Below are 14,503 nucleotides of genomic sequence, written 5' to 3' on the forward strand. Positions count from 1 at the left end.
GGAGGAAGATAAGTACAGGAAGAAAAAAAATATTTTAGTGGAGAATGACATGACAGTTTAAGAAAATAGATGCTTATGAAGATCCATAGTGTAGACAAGTATTTTTCCTCTGATGGGCTGATTACAGTCATTTAATTTCCCATGCAAGATTCCTCATAATACACGTGTAGAAACCTCCCAAATGAATCAGGTCAGAACAACTCATCTGACCCAACACTGCAAGCACATTTCTGGTTGAAATCGAAGAGAGTTTTAGCTGCATATGGGTGGCAAAATGGGGCTCTTGAATGGTCCAGTTGTGCTGCATAGTCCCTTCTGGCTTGTTCTTTTCTGGCAAGATCTCCCCAAGAGTATCAACAGGGAGTGCATCCCTATCAGGACTTACAGTTTTGGGGCCTTGCAGATGAAATTACCAGAAAAGCACAGACAGTATGCCCCTCACACACCTTTTTGTTTTAGTAATTAAGGCAAGTTGTTTACCTATCCCCAACATAAAGTGCTGTGCTTCTCCAACAGAAAGGAGATCGACAGCTAAATGAAAACATGATTTTTCTGATCAAAATACAGTATTTTGCTAAGATTTTTTTCCCCATTAGTGAAGAAACTATATGATTTGGCTATTATCCTTCTTGTCAGAGGATTTTTTTTTTTTTTGCTTTACTTTTATTTTCCAGTACCCCAATGACAATTAGAATAAAACTGATGCTAAGCGAACATTTCATAATAACACTAACAAGCTCAAAATAGCTCTATATTTATTCATATCTACAGGTGCACGCGCGCGCACACACACACACACACTTTTCTTAAATACAGCAGAACATTTGCCTTGAGTACATCTCTGTGTAAGCGAAAAGCTCAGTGTGCCTGGTGTGTGTTTGAGCTGGGGGGTCCCAGGAGGAACTCGGTGCTGTTGATGCTCTCGGATTCAACAGAATTTCAGTCAGAATCCAAACAAAGCAAGCTAGTTTTTCCTCCACCCAAGGATTCAGATTACTTTACTATATTACAAGGATAGGTTAACTCTTTTGACTATACTTAAGCAGCTGAAGGGTGACAAGAAGAGTCTGGAAGCAAACCCATCCAGCTAAACAGAAAAATGGAAAGAGCATTTCACACCACATCGCCAATAAATAAGCCAACATTTTTATGTTTCTATGTGGGACACTCACATAGGGTGGGTTCAAAAAACCATAAATGCTCATGTTTCATTTTATGTGTCTGTTGCATGAATTTTGCTTGGAGAGCCTGTGGAAAATGCAAACAAAGTGCATCAACCCACCCCGTATCTTGTTTAGTTGTGGGTGAAAGCACTAGAGTCCTACCCATCGTTCAATGCAAAGATGGGCTGTGACTCTTGGTAAATTTTTGAGGCAGTTCAGGTAAAGTTTTAATACTGTAAAAAACCTAACTGGCTTAGATCACAGATTACACTGGGGATGAGTCTTACAGTCCTAACCTATACAGAAAAAACTGCTACTGAAGGAGGCATCATAACTTTGTAACAGCTGCACAGTTTTTTTCAACCAAATTTATAATACTTCTGTCCAGAAACCCAAATATCACTATGCAAGTGTGCATGGATGTCTTTGTGTCATATACATACATATAAATGTGTCATTATACTACACATACACTTAAATGTTTCTTTATAGTACACACACACAGACTTTTTCCAAGGCACCCTCTCAGTACAAAATAGCAGCAAGTGTTCATTTTATTCCACCTCTTCCTAAACTAAAAACAACAACAAACACCCTATATCCCCTCCTGTAACCTACCGGTTTGATACGACCATTTTTTGTTTTTCTAAACTCTGATGGTAGATGGTATTCCTTATCATTTGACAGAAAATAGCCATTCTCTTTTCTCACTCAACCAAAAGTTCTGGTAGTATCAGTGGAAACTTGCCCTTAATCTTATCCCATAAAGCCCTGCAATATTTCAAAGAGCATTTTCCTTGTAAGACATTATAGCATCTATTGTTTTGCACAAATGCAATGTTTTGCTTTCCAAAGTTGTGTGCCTGTGCACTGGTGTGTCCAGGAGATATGACTGATCGGATTGTATCCAGTTAGGTGTCATAACAGTGGCAATGCTCTCATTTTATAAATCACTGTTTTCCATATATTTGAGTTCTATGTATGTTTCACTAAAAGTAGGATGATCAGCGATTCTGCTGCTAGAACAGTACCATTAAGTAGACTTCCAATCTTGTGTTATGCAGTGTTATATCGCACAAACAATTTAAGGACTATAAAGTATTGTTATTAGCTAGAAATTGAACTACAACACTCTTTAGTACAGCAATTTTTCACTGATGAAACTGGCACTGATATTTTTTGTAATCAGCAGAGAAGTATTGTGTTCGTAGCTGCCTTAAAGAGAAGCTTTGACTGCACTTATTCTTTTTAAGTTCAGTTTTCGTCCTGCAGAAAGTAGATTTCCAGTATGGGACAAAATCCTGCCCACCTTACAGTACACAAAGTTACTGACCCTATGCCCAATCCATGCCAGTTCCATGATAAACACAGGAAATTTTCCTATTAAATTCAGTGGGCGATGGCTCAGGGTCTTACATAAGATTAATCCTGGGAGGAAGTAGTGCTCCAAGCTGGCCTAACTTTGTTCCTGCTAGAACCAGGGAAAATTCGCACTGGCAGTTCCTAGTACACAGTTAGGCCAGCATCACATATCTGCTGACTTGACCTGGGGCAGAGACATAGGAAAACCCCATTCTGAGAATGAAAAGCAAGCAGGATCTAATCTGTGCTCTGTGCAAGCTACGTAATACATCATGTTTACTGTCCACTGATGATGCATGTGTTAGAGGCATGGCTTTGAATTTACTTCACAAAGACATTTAAACCTGTAGCTCACTGATAAATACAATCAGTTAAACCACCTAATAGATGAAGTGTAGCAGCTTAAAATTTTCAGGTCAGATATACTGTCCTCAGTCTCCCGCTTCAATGCTCACACTGTTGGGAATCCTGCTGTGGGCAGGCAGAGGGCAATATATATCCCATTGCTCCAAAAGCGGCAAATTTATTGGCACTGTTCATAACCATAGAAGACACATGAATAGCATTTGGTACCTCATGGAAAACATGTAAATGGCCTTCTTTTATCAAACATTGTAAACATGTTTAGTTTTGCTCTTCACATGAAACACAAATGTAAAAAAATGATCATAATTGATTAAAACATTTCCCCTACACCCACCCACTAAAGCCCTAAACACCTCAGTGTGTTATAGGAAGATTAGTGTTTTACAAGATAATTCTTTTAAAATGCAATCTTTTTTTTTCAATTCTAAATAACACAGCAACACACGTATTATAGTACTATCAAGTAGTGTCATCTTCACCTTCATCCAGGGCATAGTTGAGCTTTATGACTGTGCTGATAAAGTCACCAAGTTCTACAAAATCTGCAGTGATAATATTCACACCACTTTCTCCTGGTTTCTGAGTTCGGACCCACTGCATCATTGCAGGAAGAGCCCTAAGGAGAAAACAGGAACAATAATTACTTATAAAGCAGTGAGACAAATGCATCGAGGCAGGATTTACCAACAATGACTCCTATTGATCTTGCTAGCTTTCTAAGGGAACCATGTAAGAAAGGACACAGGTTAGTGCTCAGGCTTTTTGAAAACGCTTCTTTTTATAATTTTCATTTTCTATGCAAATAGTATGTTGATTGCATTTCAACTTCTCAGTAGAAAAGAATGAAAGGAAGATCATACAGGCTCACAATAATTATTGATCTTGCCTAGGGGCAAGGGCATGGACCAGATACCTTTCCGCTATCATTTGGCCTTTTGACTCCATGGGAACTGTTTATGGAAAAAGAATTAATGGAGAACTCAAGCCATTTGCAAAGCATGTTTGACACATTCAAGGAAATACCAAAAATAATATTTTGGGGGACACTGGAGCAACCATGATTTCTACAGTAGAAGTACAGTTTTTACCAAATATCCTTTCTTTCCCAGTATTAATATCCTAGCCATGAATCACATTTAATCATAAACCAGTGGTTAGTAACTGAAATAAAAAGCACCACAGTTATATTGACTCTTTTCTAACATGGTATATTTTTATTATGTCAGACCCTAAGCACAGGAATACTGAGGTGTAAAAGATGTCTGCCTAACTGGGTTTGTGAGTATAAAGAAATTTTTCTGATCTCATGAGAATATAAACTAATGATCACAAGAAATATCTGTGGGAAAATAAAGGGCTCCCCAGTCCTGCTGAGGAAGTCAAGCAGCAAGATCCAGTTTTCAGAAGACAGAAGTTAACAGAGCTCGAAAAAAATAAGGTACAGATTTTTCAGAGGAAGGGCATTTTTGAAAGAAAGGGTAATTGACCATTGAAACAAACTCCCAACGACTGTGACAAACTCTGCAGCACTTGGAGTCTTAAATCAAGACTGGATGTCATTCCAAAAATACACTCTCGGTCAACCTCAAGCTGCTGAGTTAAATAAAAGAACCTATGGACTGGGCAGGGCTGCAGTCAGTTTAGGTGAACATTGTGTTCTCCCTTTGCTCTAAAATCCATAAATCTGTGATTCCCCCTCAGCCAGCATGTTGTACAGCCTTTTTCACAGAGGCAAGGTACAGTAAAATGTTGGTCAGACAGGAATTTAAAACAAGCTGAACATGCTGAACCTAAATCTGCTCCCAAAAGCTTTAAGAAAACACATCCAAAGAAAAGAGAACTAGTAGCAGACACAGATTGTACTTGTCAGTGGCCACCAGAATCAGTCATTTTTTAAAACAACTTAGTACAGAAAAAACCCAAGCAGTTATAATTAGCCCCCTCTATGATTTTAGAGGAGGAGAATGCAAAACACCAAAGTTTTGCTTCAGCTTAAATCTACCTTAAGAAAGATCCACGTTTAAGCCCAGCAACACATTTTATTTCACTCATTGATTCAATATTACTGAAGCATGTGTATGTATGCATACCAGGTCATAAAACTGAACTTAAGCACTCTGCTATATAAGAAACCAGCCAGCATCTTTAGGTTTAAGTTTATGTAATCCTGAAAAGCTGCACTCTGTGTAACTGTAACAGGCACAGGTCAGGTGTTAAATATCCAGCAATGCCTGGACTGTTCGAAAAGATCTGTGAGCAACCAGAACCAGGTCAGATCTCAGCAAAACAGCATGGACCACCAAGGTGATAAAAAGCAGCTCAGAGCAGCTGAAAACTCCACTGCATCTTCACGTGCAAGAGATACTGCTGAACACTGGACAAAGACACAAGGCTGAACTTCTAAGATGGCAGTATGTTGCCTTTGTCTTTAATATCACCCTGTTTAAGCTCAAAGAGTTTCAGGTTTAAAGGTGAACTGATTGATTGTAGGCAGGCACAGATTTTTTTCTTCCTTCCTTCTGCGTAAGTTGATACCCTTGGTATTTTATGCCCCTTTGAGGCATAAATAATTTCTTTTGGTGTCCTTTATTTGTTCTGAGGCTGGTTCTGATGTAATTCTGTCTCCAGACCATAGAGTTTGCTGTCTATACACCTAGCCATATAGACTTAAATTCCTTTTTCCTACTGTGTTCTTATTAAGCCAGCCCTTAACAGATGCCTCCTTAAACTCAGTTTGCCCTGCCATTTCATCTCCAGTTAGGCTTGGTAGTTAAATAAGTTATTTATATTTTACTGATATTTCACACAGGACACAGTTGCAAGAGCTTTTGCCCATATGCAAACTGTTAGATAAAGTCACAGGAACCTTTTGTTCATGAGACTAGAGAACATTCGAAAATAAGTAAAAAAGTGAATCATATTATCCAACAAAAAGTTTATTTGCATAGCAAAGGCAAAGAACACAATCCTGCAAAAAAACATACCTGAACAAAAGATCCCACTGACTTTAAAGATTTGATCTAGGCTATACAACTCTGCTTATGATAGAAATTCATGGAAAAAGCCCATACAGATCATCTTCCTCCCATAGTGCCATCCTGAAAGTGCATTACATCAATGACTGTTAAGAAACCACACTTTGCTCAGTTTCAGTACAAATATTTCACATGCTCACAATAATTATTAGAATAAGCCTGCTTTAACATTTCTCAGGGTGCCTTTGTGATAGCAGCACAAACCTTGCTCACGCTTCCTTGTAATTTCCAGTCTCTGCATGCCTCAAACTAGTAATTGTTCTCATTAAGGGTTTTAGTCAGAGGAACACAAACCATGCTGTGTGGCAGCCACCTACATGACTGTGCTCACAGAAACCCAGTACATACCATGGTCTTTGCAGATATTCTCGCAGTGTTGATAAGAAACAATTTTGCACATGAGCATAAGCAAGCTTCTCAGCTTGCAAACCCTAACAGCATCACCGCCCCTGTGTTAGGCAGGTCCTGCTCCTCCTGTGGAAGATGTTGATGTCCGTGCTTAAGGGTCTCACCAAAGCTCTGGCACCAATGGTTCAGGTCCCAACCCTGCAAGGGCTGCGGACAGCCCAGCCATGTGAGTATGGGCCATGCCTGTAGATACTCAAGGTTATAATCTCTGCTGTTACCCCACTAACTACAGTGGTGTAGTCATACTGTAACTACATCCACAACTGCATTGTGCTAGTGTAGTGAGTTTTCCTAGTAACACACTGTCACGCTGGTAGTTATGACAGCAATGCCACTATTGAAACTGCATGCAGGACAGGCTCTTGGTCTCCTGAGGGCAACCTCAAGTCTTCCAGCCCTCCTGTGCCTCAGCTGCCTCCGCTGTAAATGACGCAGTGAAAGCTGGATGAGTTGATCAGGAGTACTACTGACCTCAGAGATATGTTGTGAGGTTTCAGTGCTGTGAGTAAATGTTCTGAAGGGCAAACAAGATGAAAAGTCCTACATTAATGTGCTACAAACAAAGAGCCAGGCAGCTGGGAAAGCTGACAGACACAGAATGTTGTCAGCCCTTAAACTCACTGAAGTCGGCTGTGTCCCACAGCTGTGCAGTCCAGCCCTTGCGGCCACAATCCCGGTTCTTGGAAAGAATCACTTCTAACTCCTAAGGGTTGCAAAAGCCACCATGTAACACTGAGCCATGCACACAGAAGAGTGCTGCTTGCCTTAGCCTAGAGCCAGGGAAGAGAGAAGGTGTGCAAAACCTGCATGGGGAGAAAGAGGAGTCTCCTCCTCTCACCCCCACTACCTAAGGCACTGTTTTCACCCCGCTGCAGCTCCACTGACCTGGGTCAGGGCTGGCCAGGTCTGACACTGCCAGGCTGGTGCAGTACTGCCCTACAAACCAGGATCTGAAGTTGTCTCCTTTTGCCACGTCCCCAGCAGGAGGGGAGGGCTAGCAGCAGGGCAGGGAGGGGAAAGCCACAGGACTGGGGGGCTTGAGCAGTGGCGGGGAAGGAGGGGAACGGCATGTTACCTGGGTTTGACTACAGATTGGGATCAGTAATCTTGGTGAACGAACAATCTTCTGTCCTGAAGGAGTATGTAGAATGTATCATTTATTTGCACTGACTGGGAACTAGGAGGTACCAGACTGCTGCCCCTCACACCCAGGAGGGCGAGAGCAGGGGGATGAAAGCGATGTGACCGGCTGCGAGGTGGAAGGACCTTGTGGGAAGGGTTATGGTCCCATCCCAGCCCAACACCACTGCACCTCGCCACCCACGCTACCCAGCAGCCTCCCATAGGGCTCTCAGACTTGCCAAAAAGTCTCCATGAGAAGGGGGAGAGCGGAGGAGATCTAGGCAGTAGGGACCTACCTACGCTGGACAACACAGTGTCATGCAGAGATATTTGATGTGGCTATATGTCTTCTGAGACTAGCTTTTATCTCTAGATGGCACCTCATTAGGTCAATCAGAGGTCCTCGTCATGTGGGCATGGCTTGGGTATCAGGATGGCTTACATCATGCATGCAAACGTGCCCTACATCACCGTTTCCAGACTTTTTTTGTTGAGAAGACGTATACTTTCTCATATAGCATGGCTACAGCTATTTTCATTTACAACCCAGTAAAACCTAAAAGTCTCAGCCTTGACAGTTGTTTTATTACCCCTACCTTCCCTGTTCTGTTTGCTTGCTTGTATAAACAGAAATGCGTGCAGATTTCTTTTTAAGTTTTTCACTTCTTTCAGGAACCATTTTCTGATGCATTAAAGAACTCAGCTGAGAAACACTGCCCTAAACTACAAAACATGCATAGCCCTTTTCAAAGCTATTGAATATACGAGATCTCTTTTTTTTTTTTTAATCTATCAAAGATCTCAAGCAGACTCCAATGGTATTGAATTGTGTTTAAAAAATAATAACTAAACATCCAAGTAGGTTCAGTTCAAGCAGCAAAACTGTGAGTCCCATTACAAGCTTTCAGAAAGAAAATATGACCTAACTAATTGCATTAAAATTTGCTTTAAAAAATTTGCTCTTAGGCTATTTTAGTTCAGAAAGAGGGGTGGTGTTTTGTTTTTTTTTTAATGCCTGAGTCATCAAAGCCTGACAACGTGACAGAAGACTAATGACAGCAGCGCTCTAAGACAGGACTTCCCGTGGCGAAACAGCCGTTCCTCTCTGCAGAGCTTTCAAGGGAGAGGAGGAGGAAAAGCAACTTTGTGAATGCAAAACAAAAGGGCTGTTCACTGTTCAGTGAGAGTTTGATCACTAAAGGCAGAGAACAGGTTTTCTTCTGGAGTGCAGGGAGCCAGTACAACCGAATCCAGAGTGAGAAACTGGTCTCATTTACAGAGTGCGATGCTGCCTAGCATTCAGTGCCCATTACCAGTAACACCAGCAAGAACTGAAGCAAGTCCACTTGCTCAGGGCAAAGTGACATGTGGTATTTCTTCCATCTCCAGCAAAGCACACACACTGCCTCCCTGCAGCCTTTTGCAAATAGGTGTTACTGTTCAAGAAAAATAGCACTTCTCTGCAGGACAATGTACTCACACAAGCCTGAATCTGAAACCCTGTACTCTTTAACTTCCCCCCCCTCCATCCAATTCTACCCACATTCACAAGCACACTGATTAATTCTGGAGCCATAATTCAGCACACACTGACTTCGGCTTTTCAAGGATGCTGAGAATTCATCGCTCCAGTGGGAGCAGTGGATGTCTCGTGTGTCACTGAATCATAAAAAGCACAACTGGAAAGAACCTTGAAAAATCATTCAAGTTCACCCAGCCCATCCTGGGCAGCATCAACTACACAAAGATCAACAGCACAAACCACTCTTGGTAAATGTTCAGTTTAATCAGTACTTACAAGCCCCAATGATGGAGATATCACAACCTTCCTTAGTATTCAGAGCATTCCTATGTAAATATCCTTATACACCCTCATTAGTTTCAACTGGAATACCCACAAATAGATGCCAGCAAAAATAATGGCATTAAGGTGTGCTGCTCAAGAGTGGTCACCATGTCCTCACTCTGATCCCGCTAAAGATTTACTGTTCATCAGTAAATAAGCTTCCCTGCAGAACATGAACCTTAGGCACCATTCCACAGTACATCATTCTACCATAATTTTCTCTGTGGCAAAACTAGTTTAAAAGGTCCTTTTCTTTCACATGCCAGCTGTTTGTTTCTGCTCCCTTATCAAAATTTACCATTCTCTCAGTTGTGCTAATAGACCTGTAGGGACAAAATAAAAACCAGCACATGAAAATAGTCTGGATTAACAGAAACAAATCAACCATTTTTGCTCTCCTTCTGTCCCAAATGGCCCAGTTCATTGATGAGATTTGATTTATAACAGGACCTCCCAAATTGTTGGATCAACACAACCAAGGAACAAATGAACTGAAGCACAGAGATTTACATGAGCTTGGCGTGAAGGGGCTGGGAAGGAACTCCTTAGATTTAGTTCCTCACCCCTCAGATCCTCTCTAGGCAGCAGCAGCGTGGCCACAAAATTGGCATTACTAAGGCCAGACTGACTAGAATAGGAAAATTTGGGGAACCCTGGGTGAAATTTTATTATTAATAGTCTCGAAGGCACACAGGTGGGAATTCCCTTCCCCAGATCTTGAATGGACTTTACACTGCCCATGAGCTGTCGTGTTGCAAGAACTACCTACATTAACATCCAACAGCCCTGGATTTATTCTTCTGAAATGGTCATCTATAATTCAGTCATCTCCAATTGCTTTATACAGTTTGGAAATGCATCTAATCAGATGACACAGACTACCGTGCTGGGGTCAGATGAATATTTTAACATAATTATCATAGTGCTATACTCTGCAGAGTCACCAGGGGCCAGATGTCTTTGCTCTCCTGTTGAGCTGTTGTTGGCTTTCTGGGTTTCATTTTTAAGGGGAAGCAGAAATGAGCTCAAAAGGGCCATTCCTGTCCTCCCTTCAAAGAACATTTCAGCTGAGTTTATTGAACCTACTCCTCTATGCCTGTACAAAAATGCAATGGAATATTTAATACCAGCAAATGGTGGCTCTGGAGGTGATTAATGTTCAACATCTTATTTTTCCCTGATTCAGTGTTTTTAGCCATTGCACTTAGGGCATTAACTAATAGCACTAGGAATGCAGACAGCTGCAAAAGGACTCAGCCGACCCTGTAATATAAAAGATCTCATTAATGAGGCAACTCTAGTATTTTGGCTACTCTCTTGGTCAATGTAGTAGGGAATTAAAGAGGGCAATGCCAGAGCTAAAACCATCAACTGCTACCACACAAAGTGAGGCATTTAGCTTTTACATCATGACTGAAGAAGGCCTTATAACATATGTAGTTATGCTACTATGGACAAATACATGATAGTCCATGGATTAACAGGAAAACTACTGCCTGCCATGAGGATGCCTGTGTTCAGAGGCTGGCTTTTTGCAGTGATCAAGCAGATCAAGTCAGACAAGGTCATCAACTGCTCTTCTAATCTGGACTTGTGCAAAGCATTTGACACTGTCTGGCATGATATTTCTAAATTGCAGACACAGGGATTTGACAGATGGACCACTCGGTGGATAAGGAATTGGCTGGATGGTTGCACTCAAAGACCTGTGGTCAATGGCCTGATGTCCAAGTGGAGAGCAGCGACGAGTGGCATTCCTCGCAGTTGGTATTGGGACTGACGCTGTTTAACATCTTTGTCAGCAACACAGGCAGTGGGATTGAGTACATCCTCAGCAAGCCTGGCAACAACACCAAGCTGTGTGGTGCAGCTGACACACCTGAGGGAAGGGATGCCATCCAGAGGGACCTTGACATGCTTGAGAGGTGGGCCTGTGCAAATCTCATGAAGTTCAACAATGCCAAGTGCAAGGTCCTGCACCTGGGTCGGGGCAACCCCCAGTATCAATACAGGCTAGGGGCTGAAGGGATCAAGAGCAGCCCTGTGGGGAAGGGCTTGGGGGTTTTGGTTGACAAGAAGCTCAACATGACCCGACAATGTGCATCTGCAGCCCAGAAAGCCAACCGTGTTCTGGGCTGCATCAAAAGAAGCGTGACCAGCAGGTGATTCTGCCCCTCTACTCCACTCTGGTGAGACCCCACCTGCAGTACTGTGTTCAGCTCTGGGGCCCCCAACATAAGAAGGACATGGACCTGTTGGAGCGAGTTCAGAGGAGGGCCACGAAGATGATCAGAGGGATGGAGCACCTCTCCTATGAAGACAGGCTGGAGAGTTGGGGTTGTTCAGCCTGGAGAAGAGAAGGCTCTGGGGAGACCTTACAGCAGCCTTCCAGTGCCTAACGGAGGCCTACAGGAAAGGTGGGGAGGGACTTTTGACAAGGGCATGTAGTGGTAGGACAAGGGGTAATGGCTTTAAACTAGAGGAGGGTAGATTTAGATTAGATGCAAGGAAGAAGTAAGTTCTTCACTGTGAGGGTGGTGAGGCACTGGAACAGGTTGCGCAGAGAGGCTGTGGCTGCCCCATCCCTGGAAGCGTTCAAGGCCAGGTTGGACGGGGCTTTGAGCGACCTAGTCTAGTGGAAAGTCTCCCTGCCCACGGCAGGAGGGTTGGAACTAGATGATCTTTAAGGTCGCTTCCAACCCAAACCATTCTGTGATTATATGATAATGTTATCTCTTTGAAGATCACATAGGGGAGTGTCCTGCTTTCAGCTGGGATAGGGTTAATTGTCTTCCTAGTAGCTGGTACAGTGCTGTGTTTCTGAGTTGGGTGTGAGAGGAATGTTGATAACGCTGATGTTTTCAGTTGTTGCTAAATAATGTTTAGTCTAAAGTCAAGGATTTTGCAGCTTCTCAAGCCCAGCCAGCAAGAAGGCTGGAGGGGCACAAGAAGTTGGCACAGGACACAGCCAGGGCACCTGACTCAAAGTGGCCAGCAGGGTATTCCATACCATGGGACGTCCCATCTAGTGTATAAACTGGGGGGAGGGGGGTGGGGGGAATCGCGGCTCGGGGTCTAGCTGGGTGTCGATTGGCAGGTGGTGAGCAATTGCACTGTGCATCATTTGTACATTCCAATCCTTTTATTATTACTGCTGTCACTTCATTAGTGCTACCATTATCATTATTAGCTGCTTCTTTTCTGTTCTATTAAACCGTTCTTATCTCAACCCATGCGTTTTACTTCTTTTCCCAATTTTCTCCCCTGTCCCACTGCAGGGGGTGGGGGGAGATTGAGCAAGCGGCTGCATGGTGCTTAGTTGCTGGCTGGGGTTTAAACCACAACAGGGAGAAACATCTTCCATTTTCATAACAGTGGTACAAGTCTTAAGCTATGAAAAACGGAAGGGAACAGAGAGATCCGAGTGCTGTTCAGACGTCATTCCTTTCAACCTACTGTGGCCCAAACAGAGATAAGCCTGAACACTCATTCACACAAGTGCCTGCATGTGGCATAGCTTACCTGCTTGAGACAGCTGGTCCTGGTCCCAGTTCCACACAGAAATCTGACTGTTCAAGAAATGCCAAGAATTTCACAGAAATTACAAGAAGCATGGACTATAAAAATGGGAACTGGAACTTATCCCACTGCCTGTGAAACAGAGAAAACCTCTGCTTTACGTAAGAAAACATCTGTCACCTATCAAGGGAATAGCTACAGGTTTGTGGCTTTTTCCCCCCTATCCTCTAGTTCTTTTAAAAAAGAGTTATGATTGATTCATACACTCATTACACTTGAATTCACTGTATTAAAGCATTCAAATCAGGTGTCAGAGTTAACTGCAGAGTGGGAACTGCTTTGACACAGGTGTATGTTGTAGACCATTCACGGCCAAGTTTTCCTCCAGCAGACTCAGCCAAGGGCTTCGTTTTCTCCAAGGGTTGCCACCATGTGTCATCTGGGACCTTTCAAAGAGCTCCTGCTGAGGAGCTTGGTAGGGGACTCCAGGTACAGAGAGCTGCCCAGCTACTCCCCAGTTCACAGTTTCACTTGCTGCTGATGGCTCTGCCCAGAATCTTGGAACACAGATGAATTAGCTGAGCGATTCTGAAAATCTGACTTTGAATAACTGGAAAAATTAGTAAAAATGTAGGTATCACTACCAGGGAAAGCAGAGCAGCTAGGTGGAAGGCAGAGTTTATTTAAGAAACTTCTGGCTGCCAGCACTATCACTCCACTGTGTGACCTGTAACAGAACTTCACACATCTTGCACAGTTTCCACTGAAACAGGTACTACAATAAATCTAAATTACTTAATTAAATAGGTAAAATATGGGTATTTTTTTCAGTCTAATAGCGTAGCCTGCAAAATTAATGTTTTCTTCCTGCAGATGCTTCAAAATTAAACTAAATGTCACATATATTTGAATCCTTTGCTATTGAACACAAAGCAAAGCAATTTCCATTTTCTTTCAGATAAACCACTCTAGGTGGTTCTAATTTTTTTGTTCCATCAAATGGAGATATAAAGTCAGTCTGCAGTGGCAGAGAACAGGCAACCAAAGTATACGATACTGCACACAGCTGTTTTGTGATAGTACTTTGTTCAGTATATTCTCCAATACATTATTCAGACAGACATACTGTGGAATAATTTACATTGACTGTAATGTTGAAAAATGCAAGAAAAATAACCATACTCAAATCAGATAAAGTTGCAGTAAAGAGATGGGTCTTGCATCATTCCCAGGAATTTAACACTTTTGGATTCTTCAGAGAAATTGGAAGTCTGCTTCATTTGTGAAACATCAGCAAGCATATTACAATGAAGCAATCCACCCAACAAAGTTTAAATGGAAAATTACAACAAAAATAATTGCCTTTGAAAAAAGGTACAGGGAAATAGTCATTTTTCATCACTGATGCTATCTGGACAGCAAGAAGAAGCAGAGAATATAGTAAGAGCTTCAGGCTGCACATCCAAGTAACAGAAATTGGGCACAGTTACAGCTCTGATTTGAATGAAGTTGTGATTAAAAGAAGTCAGAAAATGAGATGGTAGGGGACAAAATTATATAGGAACATCCAGTTTTTCAGTTACTTAAAAAAATTAAATGTCTAGTTAATGTTCAACGTAGCCAATTAAACATTCTTCTCTTACTTTTTGGTCCTTTAAAATTGATATAATTTTAAATTAGGT

General features: G+C 42.2%; 1 protein-coding gene across 1 annotated transcript in view; it reads right to left on the reverse strand.

The window, feature by feature from the left end:
* Positions 1–681: 681 nt before the first annotated feature.
* PLCXD3 (phosphatidylinositol specific phospholipase C X domain containing 3) overlaps positions 682–14,503 on the reverse strand; it is an 83,502-nt gene continuing 69,680 nt past the window's right edge. Inside the window, exon 3 of the mRNA XM_075020158.1 lies at positions 682–3,507. Coding sequence (XP_074876259.1) covers positions 3,351–3,507 — 157 coding nt within the window. The 3' untranslated portion in view covers positions 682–3,350. The remainder of the gene's footprint in view (positions 3,508–14,503) is intronic.

The sequence above is a fragment of the Buteo buteo genome, chromosome Z (assembly GCF_964188355.1).
Source record: "Buteo buteo chromosome Z, bButBut1.hap1.1, whole genome shotgun sequence".
In the NCBI taxonomy this organism is placed as follows: Eukaryota; Metazoa; Chordata; class Aves; order Accipitriformes; family Accipitridae; genus Buteo; species Buteo buteo.